We start from the raw sequence: 15,289 nt of genomic DNA on the forward strand, positions 1-15,289 counted from the left end.
TTATAAATTCACCATTTAACAGATATTCCATGCATAAATGCCAGTCTTAAGCACTGAAAAGGTTAATTAACAAACCAGTTTAACCAGTTCAGAGTCAGGAGTCAGGTTGATGGGTAGGGAAAAGGAGGGACATTTTACTATAGTAATTGTAAATCTGTTTTGTGGATATTTGGAGTTGGTTTTTGGAGTTTGTTGTGGAAAGCAGCGATGTAGCAATACAGGGGCACAGGCAGCCTTGCTTATTTTTTAAGGCTGCAAGTACGTGCTCTAGGACCATATTTTTATCCTGGGTCATGAAATTTGATCTATCCAGAAACAGATTGGGTACAGCTCACTCTGGTATACTGAAGGAGAAGGGGGGTAACCCCTAGTGGAATCAAAAGGAAAGTAGGAAGGTAGTATACCAGTATTGTGGTACTAGAAACACATAAGAAGTACTATGAGTAATAATACCAATGGGAGGCTAAAGATGCAAATCAAAAACAAAAAAAAGAATTTATTGAAAATATATATTAAAAATTGCCAGAAAATTGGCAATCACCCAAAGTGTAACACACAAACTAAATATGGTGGAAAAACCTGAAATAAATGATTTAAATGAAAAACATAGCTTGATAACTGAAGATTAAAAAGTTCTAAAGTTGCACTCCATTTGTTCTCTGTTGGAGCACATGTCTGTGCTTCACAAGAATTATGATAAATGTGGAATATTGAAGGGGGAAGGATAAGGTACCCTGGAGTGTAGAGGATATGAATCCTGTGTATATATAACAAAGAAACTGCCTTAATAAAAAAAAGCCTTGATACAAAGTGTGAAAACAACAGGCTCAGAAAATAGGCATAGGTGGTAAAATGTAACAATTAATCAGTAAATGTTACCAATTTGTTGCACTGTCAGTTTGCTGTATGTTTAGACTGGCAGTAAGCCTCTATGTAACAGAAAATATAATGAATAATAAACTAAGGATGGGTACATCAATTAAAGCGAAAAAACATGTGTTTAGGTTAAGACTCGCTTAATGCTGAGCCTAGTAGGATATGTTAATGCCCAAAATAAATAAATTAAAAAGAGAATAAATATTATAATACAAAAATCTACTATAAGACAAAAATTATATCTAATTTGAGAATGAACAGTATATGATGGTCACCTGCATTATAGTTATTGCTCTAATGTTAAAGATGAATATACTTATTTGTGAATAAAGGGAGTAAAATTAAACTCCTCATTTAGGCCGTTCAGAGTCAGAGTTTTGAAATGATAGATCCATCTTGATTCCTTCATTAACAACATCCTGTTGTAATTACATTTCCTAGAGTTCATAGATAATCGTCTATGGCTTGGAAGGTAAGGTGAGTAGGATCACCACTATGATGTAATCTCACATGATTTCCGACAGGGGTAGAGACCTTCAAGTTGGCAATGGAACAAGTATGTTGGAGAATCCTTCTTTTGAATTGTTGGTATGTTTTACCAATGTATTGTATCTTGCAACTGCAGGTTATCAGATAGATGACTTTGGTAGAGCTACAGTTGATGAATTCTTTCACTTTGTATACCTTTGATGTTATTGTACTCACAACCGTTTTGGATGGTTTAATGTATTTGCAGGCCTTACAATGGCTGCATTGGTAAGTCCCTGCTGTTGGTGTTAGCCATGTTGGATTGTGAGTATTGGGTTCGATATGACTGTGAACCAGATAATCCCTGAGATTTCTTGCTCTGCGTGCAGTGATGGTTGGAAAATTACTGATGTTATCTTTTAGATCTTTATCATACTGTAGAATGGGCCAATTCTGTGACATAATTTCCAGAACTGGTTCCCAATATTGATCGAATGTTCCAATGCAGTGGATACATTTTGAATCTGTTTTAGGTCTCTGGCTTCGTAGACTCTCACTTCTGTTAATTGCAGGTGCCTGTTGGTATGCTCTTTTCAAAATTTTGTTTGGATAGCCTTTTTGTTTAAACATCATGCGCAGTTTTTTGGCTTCCTGATAGAATGTTTCGTTGTTGGGACAATTACGTCTAGCCAGTAAGTATTGCCCATATGGAATACCTGATTTGAGTTTAATTGGGTGGTGACTGGTCCAGTTTAATAAACTGTTTGTTGCAGTGGTCTTCCGATATAATTCCGTTTCAATTGCTCCATCAAGTAGAATCTTAATTTTAAGATCTAAGAACACTAATTGTTCGGCATCAATTACATGCGTCAATTTAAGACCGATGGTGTTATCATTAAGTAAATCAACCATTTCTTCAAATTGGGTAAAGGAACCCAACCAAAATACCAAGATATCGTCAATATATCTGTGCCAATTATAGATATAGGACTGATATGTATCTTTGATGGTAGGTTCCAAAATCGTTTCCTCCCACCAACCCAGGTATAAGTTGGCATAGCTAGGGGCACAAGCTGTGCCCATAGCAGTGCCCCTGATTTGGAGGTAGTATGTTCCATTAAACACAAAGAAATTATGTGTTAGAACATACTTTAAAAGTTGGATGATGAATTCACTTTGTGGTGGAGTAAATTGCCCAGATTTCTGCAGGAAGTATCCAGTAGCTAAGAGACCTTTGTCGTGAGGTATATTGTTATAATGTGCGACCACGTCAAGGCTTCCTAGAAGACAGTAAGGTGGTACTATAAGGTTCTCTAGCAAAATTAGTGTTTGCTTAGTGTCTTGGAGGTACGATTTTAGACTGATTACTAGTGGATGTAGTAGCTTTTCCAGAAATTGACTGCTTCTTTCAGTAATAGAGCCATTGCCGGACACTATTGGTCTCCCTGGTGGATTGTTCATATTTTTATGTATCTTTGGAAGGCAATACAGAGTAGCAATAGTTGGAGTAAGATGCGGTAGTATAAATTTATACTCCTCACTTGTTATGATGTCATTCTCTAATGCCGAATCCAAGATACGTTTTAATTCACTGAGATAGAGTGTGGTAGGATCATTAGATAATTTTCTATATGCTGATGAATCTTTTAGATATTCCATACACATCTCTATATAGTGTTCTCTGTCCATTATGACCACATTACCACCTTTGTCAGAAGATTTTATGATGATGTTTTGATCAGTATTCAATTCCTTTAATGCCTTACGTTGTTGTACAGTAAGGTTGTCGTGTTGGATTTTGGGAATGGTAAGAGATTCAATTGCAGATGTGGTCATTTGAGTGAACAGATCTACACTAGATACTTCACTTAGGTTGGGAGTGAACCAACTTCCAGGTTTCAAATCCGTTAGTTTTGGATCAGGATTTTGTTCGTCCAATAAGGATAGTAACGTTTGATGAAGTTGGAAATCTTCATAGGACATACCTATTTCTTTTGCCATTTTTTGATCCTTTCTTTTATGCACCACATTAAGGGCTAATTTACGGCCAAAGAGGTTTGTGTCCTTTACCCAATTGAATTTATTGGTGTTGGGAGTAGGTACAAATGATAAGCCTTTGTTGAGCAATGAGATGTGGTGTTCTTTGAGGTTAAATTTAGATAGGTTGATGATTTGATTTAAATTGTCACACATTAATATTGGTTCCTTCTCCTGTCTGTTTTGTACCCCCATTTTTTTTCGATCCCTTAGCTTTTCGCGCTGAGGGAGGGGCCAATCTGCGTCTGAAAAAGGAAGTTCTCCTGTTGGTTTAGAGGCTTGATTTGTTTCAGGAGCTGAGGTTTCGGGGAAAGTTACATTCTTGGTCTTAAGAATACTTCTACCCCTTCGAATGTTGGGTTGGGTTTTGTAACTGTTCCCTTGTCTGGAATTATTGGAATCAGAATCAGACCAATCAGTGCCTCGGGTAGAGCTGTTCATTCACGGATAATTCTGTTAATTCCCTATTCTTTTAATTAATTTTCATATTATATTTAATCCTGTCCTTCATGGTTAATATTACACTGTACCATTTTCTAGTACATTCTTTTAGTACATTTATTATTTATGGATATATCAGTGTTAATCCAATAATCTTGTAATTAACTTAAACATTATATTCAATCTTGTGTTTGTTCTTTAGGGTTAATAATACACTGTACCATATTTGGGAACATTTCCCCTTTACATTATTCATGGATATATATATATATATATATATATATATATATATATATATATTTGTTATTCCCCTATTCCTGCACTATCCTCATTCTAATAAATAAATACATTTCATCAAGGCTTTTTCCTAAGCCATTCTAGTCTGTTATACATTATTCGTACCTTCAGATTTTTCCATTTCTAATTTGACAGTATTAACTATACTTCTTTTCTTCTTATTTGAGATGCAACATCTCCTATATAATCACTAACCATTTGGTTTATGTATCTAGATTTATTACTGTGTCATATTTACTGACATTTGGACTTTACATCCACCTGCAGTGGTTACTTCCACTGCTCTAAATCAGTTCCTTTTGTTTTGATATACGTTCGTCATCGCTTCCATCTTTGTCTGGGAGCTTAAGGGGTTAACATCCTCCCCCTTTTTTTTAAGTCACGAAATGGGCGGATCTATCCACATGACGTCAAATTATTCACCAATCAGATGCATCTTCTGTTAACCAATCACCAGCTACCTGTTCTCTTTTAAACCGAGTGTTTCACACCGACCGGTTCCCTTCTGACGAGCCTGGTCGGATGAAACGTGCGCGTCAAGGGCATTATTATGCAGCTTATTATATTAAGTTGATAACTACCCTCTATGTCTGCACTCTACTCCTTCTATATACTTTACTAGTGGGGTTGGTTTTAGGTGCCCTTGAAGGCACGGGGAGACTATCTACGGATAGTTTATTTAGTGACATTGTTTCTTATCACTCTTCATGGATTGCTATCAATTTCTTTTTTCTCCCCTTGTTATCCTGTGAGCATAGCACACCAGTGCGTTCTCATAACCTAGAGTCCTGCCAGTATCCATCTAAGCCTACATCTAGTACTCTGGCTATTCATTAGAACCTGTATTTATTTTAACAAGAGACTATAACATTAAGGTGTACTATTCAGTATCACTGATAACATCTATTTGCATTTAACCTTACAGGCTAATGTGACCGTTCTAAACTGCTCTGTGTTACACAGAGGCTCACTGCCAGTCTAAACATACAGCAAACTGACAGTGCAACAAATTGGTAACATTTACTGATTAATTGTTACATTTTACCACCTATGCCTATCTGAGCCTGTTGTTTTCACACTTTGTATCAAGGCTTTTTTTTTACTTAGGCAGTTGCTTTGTTATATATACACAGGATTCATATCCTCTACACTCCAGGGTACCTTTTCCTTCCCACTTCAATATTCCACATTTATCATAATTCTTGTGAAGCACAGACATGTGCTCCAACAGAGAACAAATGGAGTGCAACTTTAGAACTTTTTAATCTTCAGTTATTAAGCTATGTTTTTCATTTAAATAATTTATTTCAGGTTTTTCCACCATATTTAGTTTGTGTGTTACACTTTGGGTGATTGCCAATTTTCTGGCAATTTTTAATATATATTTTCAATAAATTCTTTTTTTTGTTTTTGATTTGCATCTTTAGCCTCCCATTGGTATTATTACTCATAGTACTTCTTATGTGTTTCTAGTACCACAATACTGGTATACTACCTTCCTACTTTCCTTTTGATCTTACAGAGAAGCAGAAACCTTGATCTCCATTTAATCTGAGACCCTATAAAACTGTATAATGTTGTTATAGCTTTATACTTGAGTTTATATTAAATTGCTTGGATAGCCGTTGATATGTTTTAACTGCAATTGTGGGCATTATATGATTACTACTGCAAAGGATAATTGTCTAAATGTGTTTAGCTAGAGCATGTTTATTAATATTTGTTGTATTTTCTTTAACATCTTTTTATTAAAGGACCACTATAGTGCCCTGAGGGTGCCCCCATCCTCAGGGACCCCCTCCCGCCAGGCTCTGGTGTGAGGAAGGGGTTAAACTTACCTCTTCAGCGCCGGGCAGGGAGCTCTTCTCCTCCGATCCTCCTCCTCTCCTCCCATTTGGCTGAATGCGCACGCGTGGCAAGAGCTGGGCGCGCATTCAGCCGGTCTCATAGGAAAGCAGTGCTTTCCTATGGACGCTTGCATGCTCTCACTGTGATTTTCACAGTGAGAATCACACAAGCGCCTCTAGCGGCTGCCAATGAGACAGCCACTAGAGGATTTGAGGGCTGGATTAACCCATTTATAAACATAGCAGTTTCTCTGAAACTGCTATGTTTATAAAAAAATGGGTTAACCCTAGCTGGACCTGGCACCCAGACCACTTCATTAAGCTGAAGTGGTCTGGGTGCCTAGAGTGGTCCTTTAAACATTATTTTTTGCTGCACTCTAAGTGATTGTCATTTGTTTTTTTTACCTGTTTGGAAATAACTCTGCCGAAATACCTTATGCAGCTAATAATCAAAATTTATAGCTGTACAAAATCAAAGGGTTGGTTTTGAATGCTTGCAAATATATGTGGGTTTCCATTAACTCATTTGTTAGCGTAACTGGGTGATGTCTATTGTTAGTGTAACTAGGTTACACCAGGATACATAACTGGTGGCCATCTTGATGCTCTTTGAAGCACACAGTCGGCAGCCATATTGGTTCTCCTAAACGTTTAACACAGTAGTTATTGTGAAACCCTTTGCATTGCGTAAATGAATACATCCAAAACCATGAACCACATCACCATCCCTTTGATTAAAGAGTGTCAGGAGAAGCCACTTAGGGCACCCAGGTTGGCACATGAATATATTGAGGTGTTTGTGTAAAAACATCTAATGTAGATAAATACTTCACCCCCAAATTCTTCCTTCCTCCACCGATGTTAACTAATATGTACCTTTTGACCATCTGAGGGTTGGTGTCCTAAAAGAAAGGCCTACTGCCTGCCCTTCTACGATAACCATTGGTACACAGCATGGATATAGTTATTAACCTTGATTAGTGACTTCCTTCCTTTACCTCCTTCCCCCTGACAGGTTTCCTGTGCTAGTGTCAACATCAGATCAGCAAGTGGCTCATTCTGTACCTGGACATTGTTACTTAATAACTGTGCCTAGCAGGAATCTGTCATATCTTACTGAAGAGGTTTATGCTAAGCCAAAAATGTAGGGTGAACTGAGTGGAATTAAACCCAATGGTAGCGCTAGTATTATAAATGCACACTTACCCTTTTTTTAAAAAAAGGAAAAGGTATAAAATGTGTGCCTTGTGAAAAGGCAATATGCGTTTCAGACGATCAAGAGAATTTGTGGACATTATTCATATTGATATTTTACAGAAAGGTAATGATGGTCCAGGCACAACAGGGCCCTTGTCAAGCTAACCACAATAGTATTGATATCCTTTATAAAGGGTTATCAATTCAATAATTAACACAGTGTATATCCAGATATAGATAATCGATCACACATCACATTATTCACATGCTAATAATGCATACTAATAAAGCATAGAAATAATTAAAGGGACACACTCCAGGCACCCAGACCATTTCTGCCCATTGGAGTGGTCTGGGTGCCAACACCCACTACCCTTCATCCTGCAAGTGTAATTACTGCAGCTTTCATAAACTGCAATATTTACCTTGCAGGGTTAACTCCTCCTCTAGTGGCTGTCTACTAGACAGCCACTAGAGGGCACTTCCGTGTTTATAGCACATGGAAAGTGTGCTGTAACGTCGCTGGACATCCTCGCGCTATGTGAGGACCTCCAGCGTCACTGAAATCCCCATAGGAAAGCATTGAAAGCATTTTTCAATGCTTTCCTATGAGGAGGTCTAATGCGCGTGTGCAGCATTTCTGCACATGCACATGCACATTAGGTCTCCCCCGCCGCCGGCCGCACATGCACAATAGCTCTGCCCCGCCAGCTGATGTTGGCGTGGGGAGGAGCATGGGCGGACCCTAACCCAGCGCCGAGGGACATCGGCGCTGGATACAGGTAAGTAACTGAAGGGGTCTTAACCCCTTCAGCAACATGGGATGGGGGGTGGGAGGGAGAGGGGACCTGCAATGCCAGGAAAACAGATTGTTTTCCTGGCGCTGGAGAGTCCCTTTAACAAACATCATCAAGTGCACAAGTGTCACATACATTAAAACATGTTTTAATTACTACAATTGCTGGATGATAATGTATGTGACTTTTGTGCACTTGATGATTTTAAGTTATTTGTATTGTTTTTTAGTATGCATGGCAGTAGGCCTAACATGCATACAGAAGTAATAGGATGTTCTGCTGGTAAGGCAATCAGGGTTTCCATGTGCAGGGCATTGTAGAAATTATTTTATATAGGCAGAAGCAATCATTCTATAACTATTAGAGTCATCAGAGAAATATCTGTCTGGATCTGGAACTCTTTAGAGACACTGTAATTTTACAAGTCAGCAAAACAATAATGTGACATACTCCTAGTTGGTTTCTTTCAATAGAAATCTGTCTGTTGAGTGTCCGTTTTAGAGCATAGTATTTGCTTACCAGTCCTTATCTCTGTGTGACCCTAGGACACTGTACGCAACTAGAACAATATCCTTGCTCTTACAGTACTCCTGAAGTTTGCTTTGACTCAGATAAACATGGCATTCCACCTGTGGGATAGAATAAAAAAAAAAAAGCAAATATCACTGCAAAAATTCCTGTCACTAGAATACAGTCTCATTTTGTGTTAAACCAGTGTCACACAGATAGACATAATAATTGTCAAGGCTGAAATGGGTATTATAAAGATATTACTTCTCACACTATTAGTGGAGAGCAAATTTAAAATAAATGTATCAATTATTATTAATTTGAACTATTAATATTAATATTTAAAACATTTTTTTTATTGTGATCCAGTAGACATTCCAAAATCCTATCCTAAAGGGATCTTAAATGGAATGCTTACAGTGACTTAGTAAATTCAGAGGGTTACTCCAACCACCATGACCACTGTACAATTCTGTGTTCTGAGCATAATTTACGTCTCTCCTCAGCGTGCAGTGCAGTCACTGCACGCTGCCAACAGACGTGACAGCGTCTTCCTTGCAGGCAGAGCATACAAGAGATTTTGTCTCCCCTTCCTTCCACCCATACAGAGGAAAGCACTCCCTCCTCCCAATCCCATCTGTTATTTTTTTAATCCCTGCCCTCCTTCCTGCTCCATGCACTCCCTCACATGTTGGAGAAACCCTTTAAGTGATTACGCTGTTATCCCATTATGTTGCTTACGTAGATACATAGCTGAAAAGAGACTTGCGTCCATCAAATTCATCCTTCCTTGCATATGTTTTTGTTGTTGATCCAAAAGAAGGCAAAAAACCCAGTCTGAAGCGTTTCCAATTTTGCAAAAACTACAAAAAAATTCCATCTTGACCCCAAAATGGCAGTCAGATATCTCCTTGGATCAAACCGCTATTACCCCACTAATTAGAAATTATATCCCTGTGTATTATGTTTTTACAGGTATTTATCCAATTGCAGTTTAAACATCTGTAGGGACTCTGATAAAACCACCTCTTCAGGCAGAGAATTCCATATCCATATATACAAAATGCCACTGATGGGTTTAACCATCCCAAATATCATTAAAGGGACACTATCAGCTTAATGAGGTTGCTTAGGTGAGAACTATAGCTCCCTGCAGCCTCTCTCATGAAAACACTGTATTTTCTGAGAAAATTTTCTTCAGAGTTACAGCTTCTGGCTTGAATACAGTAAGATTTTTACTATATTTATGGAGGCATGAGGGGCCCAGGGGGCTAGATGGTGGTTTTAACACTATAGGGTCAGGAATACATGTTTGTGTTCCTGACCCTATAGTGTTCCTTTAATAAAGGTAAGGGAATTACTATAATTCAATATTAAAGGTTTTTAATAAGTTTAATTTTGCTTGTATATATTTGTAATTAGTTCAATTGCTTAGTAGCCTTTTGGTGACCATGGCGTCCTCTTTCCCCCCCTCTAGAATCAGATATAGAAGTATAGGGTGAGCTTTTTTATCTATATTATAAAAGAGTGCCAAATGGCTATACCTGTGTATAGGTGGCCTATATATAATATTATATATATATAATATATATACACACACACACACACAATCCTACCGATACATATCTGTATATATATTGCATCCTGATACAGCCTGAGAGATAATGTTCCAAGGATATCAGAAAATCCAAGAAATATCATACCTGCCCAGCTGAAGCAATTGAAAGGGAAAAGGTATGCAGACACTGCTTTTAATCATAGCAGATGAAGGGGCATCTATATCTGTAGATACCATTGGCCCAAATCTGTCTGGGGTAATTTCCATGGCTGTGGCTGCTGGGATTAAAGAGTTGACTTGCAAGAGTCATTCCTCTAAAAAAAACCTAAAAGAGCAAGAGAAGATTTCTCAAGCTCTATGTCAGAGGTTCATATCCCAGATGGCTCTAACTCATCAGAGGATGAAGAGAGCATGGATTAGCCTTCTAACCTAGACTGTTAAGTTGTTGATTCACTAATTTATCTAATTAGAGACAGTTTTTGCATAGTCTGACAGGCACACCCTTTGAGTCTATGGATTCTTCATCTTTAGGGGTCTTAACACTGAAATGTGTTTTCCTTGTTGCCATCACTTCAGCCAGAAGAGCTTCAGAATTACAAGCTCTTTCATCTGATCATCCTTTTACTAATTTTGTACAAGATAAGGTGGTTCTAAGGTTGGTTCCGATATTCATTCAAAAGGTTCCTTTCCTAATTTCACCTGAACCAGGAGATTATCCTACCTTCATTCTTGGAAAGCCCTTCTGAAGAAGAATCTCTTTGGCATACTTTGGATTGGGTTAAGTCTTTACGCATTTACCATGATCGTACTAAAGAAATTAGTAAGTCAAATAGAGATGGATTACTTATGCGATTCAGAAAGCTTACAGGGTCACTGATAAACCAGTGCCGGAAGGTGTTAAAGCTCTCTCGACCTAGGGATGTCTCGGCCTCTTTGGCGGATACTTCTACAGTAGAAGTTCTTAGGGCTGTAGCCTGGTCATCTTTCAACAATTATATGAGGCACTTTCGCCTAGACGTTTCAGGCTCCTGTGCCTCCTCATTTGGGAGAAATATCCTATGTCCACAACTAATGTTTGATTAAATTTGGTATAGCATTGATATGGTATAATTGTTTTTTTATCACCCACCCTTTACTTTTGCTTGGGAAGTCCCACAGTCGATGCTGACATGGATTGGCCAGGAAAATAGAAAATTGTTCCAATACTTACCGTAATTTTCTTTTGCTGGCCAATATCTATGTCAGCATCAGCGAACCCTCCCTTATTTCTGCAGTGACTTGGTTACGAGACTGCTTATTCTGGGGAGGTGGATTCCTTATATACCATCATTTGAAATTTAGATTCCTGTCCTATCAGCTGACATGGTGATGCTGACATGGATATTGGCCAGGAAAAGAAAATTACGGTAAGTATTGTAACAATTTTCTGTTTTCTTTGCCTTAGACTAAATCATTTTTCTTCCAGCCTAAATGCATGACCTTGTGTCCTATGTATAGCCCTGTTTCTGAATAGATTTCCAGATAATAATTTATACTGGCCCCGAATATATTTGTATAATCTTATCATATCCCCTCTGAGGTGCTGTTTTTCCAAACTAAAGAGATTCAAATGTTTTAACTTTTCTTCATAACTAAAATGCTCCATTCCTTTAATCAATTTTGTGTCCCGTCTCTGTACTTTTTCTAGAGCCACGATGTCCTTCTTTAGAGCAGGAGCCCAAAATTGCACAGCATATTCAAGGTGTGGTCTTACCAGTGATTTATAAAGTGGCAAATTATACTTTCATCCAGAGAAATGTTTATACATGACAAAACCTTAAAAGCCTTAGCAACTGCCCATTGGCATTGCATATTGCTGCCTAATTTGTTGTCTCTAACAATTCCTTAATCCTTCTCGTGTGTGGTTATCCCTAATTCTCTACCATTTAGGGTGTAAGTTGCTTGTGTATTCTTTACCACGAAGTGCATAACTTTGCATTTTTCTAGATTAAATTGAATCTGCCATTTTAGTGCCCAGTCCCCCAATCTATCTAAATCCCTCTGCAGCAAAGCAATATCCTGCTCACATTTTATTACTTCACAAAGTTTTGTGTCATTTGCAATCAATAAAACATGGCTTTCAATGCCTATTTCAAGATCATTTATAGACATGTTAAATAAAAATGGTCCCAAAACAGAACCCTGAGGGACACCACTTACCACTTTTGTCCAGCTGCATTGCTAAACATAAAATCAAGCAAAGGCAACTGAACCCATATAAGCTAAAATAGTGTAAACATGTGTTCTTTTAAAGATATTAAAAAGGTCAGATTTGGAACTATGTTTTATGGGAAAAAAAAAAGCTTGGAAGAGAGTATATTGAAATTTCGAATTTGATATTGTATAAGATAATCATGTATTTTTTTCTCTATCCAGTAGGTGGCACTAATTGCCCACTTGTTATATGTATACAATGTTTTTCCCCCCTTTTCTGCACTATTTATCTACCTATTTGCTTATATAATTTTTCTCAATTGGAATTCAACATTTTATTTTAAGTAATGTCCATACTTAGTGCATATGTATTCACCTTTTTTTTATTGCAAATAACTTTATATTCTAGTTGTTATCTGACTGTACATTTGCTTACTGCAAATGAGTGCAAATGTATTTTTGTTCCTCTCTATCAAATGTTTATGCTTGCTTTATCTTTTATCAGTTTGCTTTTATAGTTGCAAGTCTTATAGACCTTGTTTATTGGAAACCTTCATAGAGATATCTATTTGGTATCATGTTTCACTTGCTTTGTAACTTTTTCTTTAAGATATACATATTAACTTAGTTATCCTTGTTTTGAAGTGTGTCTTTTTAGTGAGTAATTAGTAATGATTGTAACTATTGGATGTGCATGTTAATGGTGGAAGTTTTTGAGAATAACAGGTCTATTTCACTGTATAGTAGAAGTGTACTATATGCTCCTGCGTAAAAGCTGTTGCAGTTAGTGTTGTCGCGAACCCGAAATTTTCGGTTCGCGAACGGCGAACGCGAACTTCCGCAAATGTTCGCGAACGGGCGAACCGCCATAGACTTCAATGGACAGGCGAATTTTAAAACACACAGGGACTCTTTCTGGCCACAATAGTGATGGAAAAGTTGTTTCAAGGGGACTAACACCTGGACTGTGGCATGCCGGAGGGGGATCCATGGCAAAACTCCCATGGAAAATTACATAGTTGATGCAGAGTCTGGTTTTAATCCATAAAGGGCATAAATCACCTAACATTCCTAAATTGTTTGTAATAACGTGCTTTAAAACATCAGGTATGATGTTGTATCGATCAGGTAGTGTAAGGGTTACGCCCGCTTCACAGTGACAGACCAAACTCCCCATTTAACGCACCGCAAACAGTCCTCTATATACAGAGTAAACATGGCTCCCTCTATATACAGAGTAACATGGCTCCCTCTGTATACTGTGTAAACATGGCTCCCCTCTATATACAGTGTAAACATGGCTCCCTCTATATACAGAGTAACATGGCTCCCTCTATATACAGTGCAACATGGCTCCCCTCTATATACAGAGTAACATGGCTCCCCTCTATATACAGTGTAAATGTCAGGGTACCTGAGGCCTCTACCTCTAAGGGAGGTAGAGACTTGGTGGTTTATCCGTCCAGGCGAGCTGTTTCCTCCGTTCCTCGCGGTTCATCCAGTCACTTAAACACCGGCCGCGAGGAATCCACGTCCTTTTCTAGCAGGACGCTCAATACGTGACGTCATGACGCTATCACGAGCGATCTGTCACTCAAGTGTCCGATATCCAATCGGTACTTGTCAGAGGCGTGATTTCCATCCAGAGCCAGGGTATTTAAGCTTACTCCTTACTTCAGCTCATTGCCCTGTCGTGGTTCTAGCTTGTCTAGTCACTCAGTGCTCTGGTATTCTAGTTTGCTCTATTGGTTTTGACTCGGCTCGTTGTACTACCCTGCTTCTCTGTTATCCCTTGACCCGGCTTGTCTCTCGCTTATCTGTCTTCTCGTTCCCTCGACCTCGGCTTGTCTCTGACTATTCTTTATTACTCTCGGTACGTTAGTCCGGCCATTCTAAGGCCCGGTATACGTACCTTTCCACTCTTTGTACTCTGCGTGTTGGATCCCTGTCCCGATCCTGACATTACGACAGGGCCAATGGATCCTGCAGGTACAAACAGTCAGCTTGGTTCTTCGGATCCCAGGTTTGACGCCATGGAGCATAGGATGGATCAGATGGCTTTGGCACTACAGGCACTTTTGTCTCGTGCTAGTAATCCACCTGAGGAGACACGTACTCCTTCTATTTCTCCTGCAGTCTCAGGTCTAGAGGTAGCCACTGTAGGTGCTTCTTCCCGTATTACCCCACCAGTACGTTATGGCGGGTCACCGGAGAAGTGTCGTGGCTTTCTAAACCAGATTAGCATCCATTTCGAATTACAACCCCGCTCTTATCCTACAGATAGAGCAAAGGTTGGATTTATTATTACTCTACTCATTGAAAAAGCTTTGAGATGGGCCAACCCTTTATGGGAGAATGATAATCCACTAGTCTATAATTATAATGCCTTTGTAGCTGCGTTTAGAAGAACTTTTGACCCCCCTGGCAGAAAGGTCAATGCAGCTAGATTAATGTTGCGCCTTAGACAGGACAATCGAACACTTGTGGATTATGCACTAGAGTTCAGGTCCTTGGCGGCAGAAGTTAAGTAGATCGAACAGTATCTACGTTGCTTTGTTTCCGAACACCAGGACGATTGGGTCGGTCTGATTCCTTGGGCGGAGTTCGCACACAATAACCTTGTTTGCGATTCAACTCGCTCTAGCCCTTTCTTCATGAACTATGGCTTTCATCCTTCGATTTTTCCTTCGGTTTCCTCTTCTCAGGGGATACCGTCGGTTGATGATCATGTCGCCAACCTGAAGAAATTATGGGATCAGACTCGGCAAATTCTATTACATAGTTCCTCGCTGTTCAAGAAACACGCTGACAAACATAGAAGAGCGGCTCCTGTTTTTGTTCCTGGGGATAGGGTATGGTTGAGTACTAAGAATATTCGCCTAAAAGTTCCATCTATGAAATTTGCTCCTCGCTACATAGGCCCTTACAGGGTTCTCACTCGTATCAATCCGGTTGCGTATCGCCTTGCTCTGCCACCTGCCTTACGCATTCCTAACTCTTTTCATGTCTCCTTGTTGAAACCTCTTATTTGCAACAAATTCTCCTCTAAGGTCTCCTCGCCTCGTCCT

General features: G+C 38.9%; 1 protein-coding gene across 1 annotated transcript in view; it reads right to left on the reverse strand.

Annotated features, from left to right (window-relative positions):
• LOC134600929 (rho crystallin-like) overlaps positions 1-15,289 on the reverse strand; it is a 47,156-nt gene that overhangs the window by 5,109 nt on the left and 26,758 nt on the right. Inside the window, exon 6 of the mRNA XM_063445316.1 lies at positions 8,480-8,589. Within this exon, the coding sequence (XP_063301386.1) occupies positions 8,480-8,589 (110 nt within the window). The remainder of the gene's footprint in view (positions 1-8,479; positions 8,590-15,289) is intronic.

The sequence above is a fragment of the Pelobates fuscus genome, chromosome 3 (genome assembly GCF_036172605.1).
Source record: "Pelobates fuscus isolate aPelFus1 chromosome 3, aPelFus1.pri, whole genome shotgun sequence".
NCBI lineage: Eukaryota > Metazoa > Chordata > Amphibia > Anura > Pelobatidae > Pelobates > Pelobates fuscus.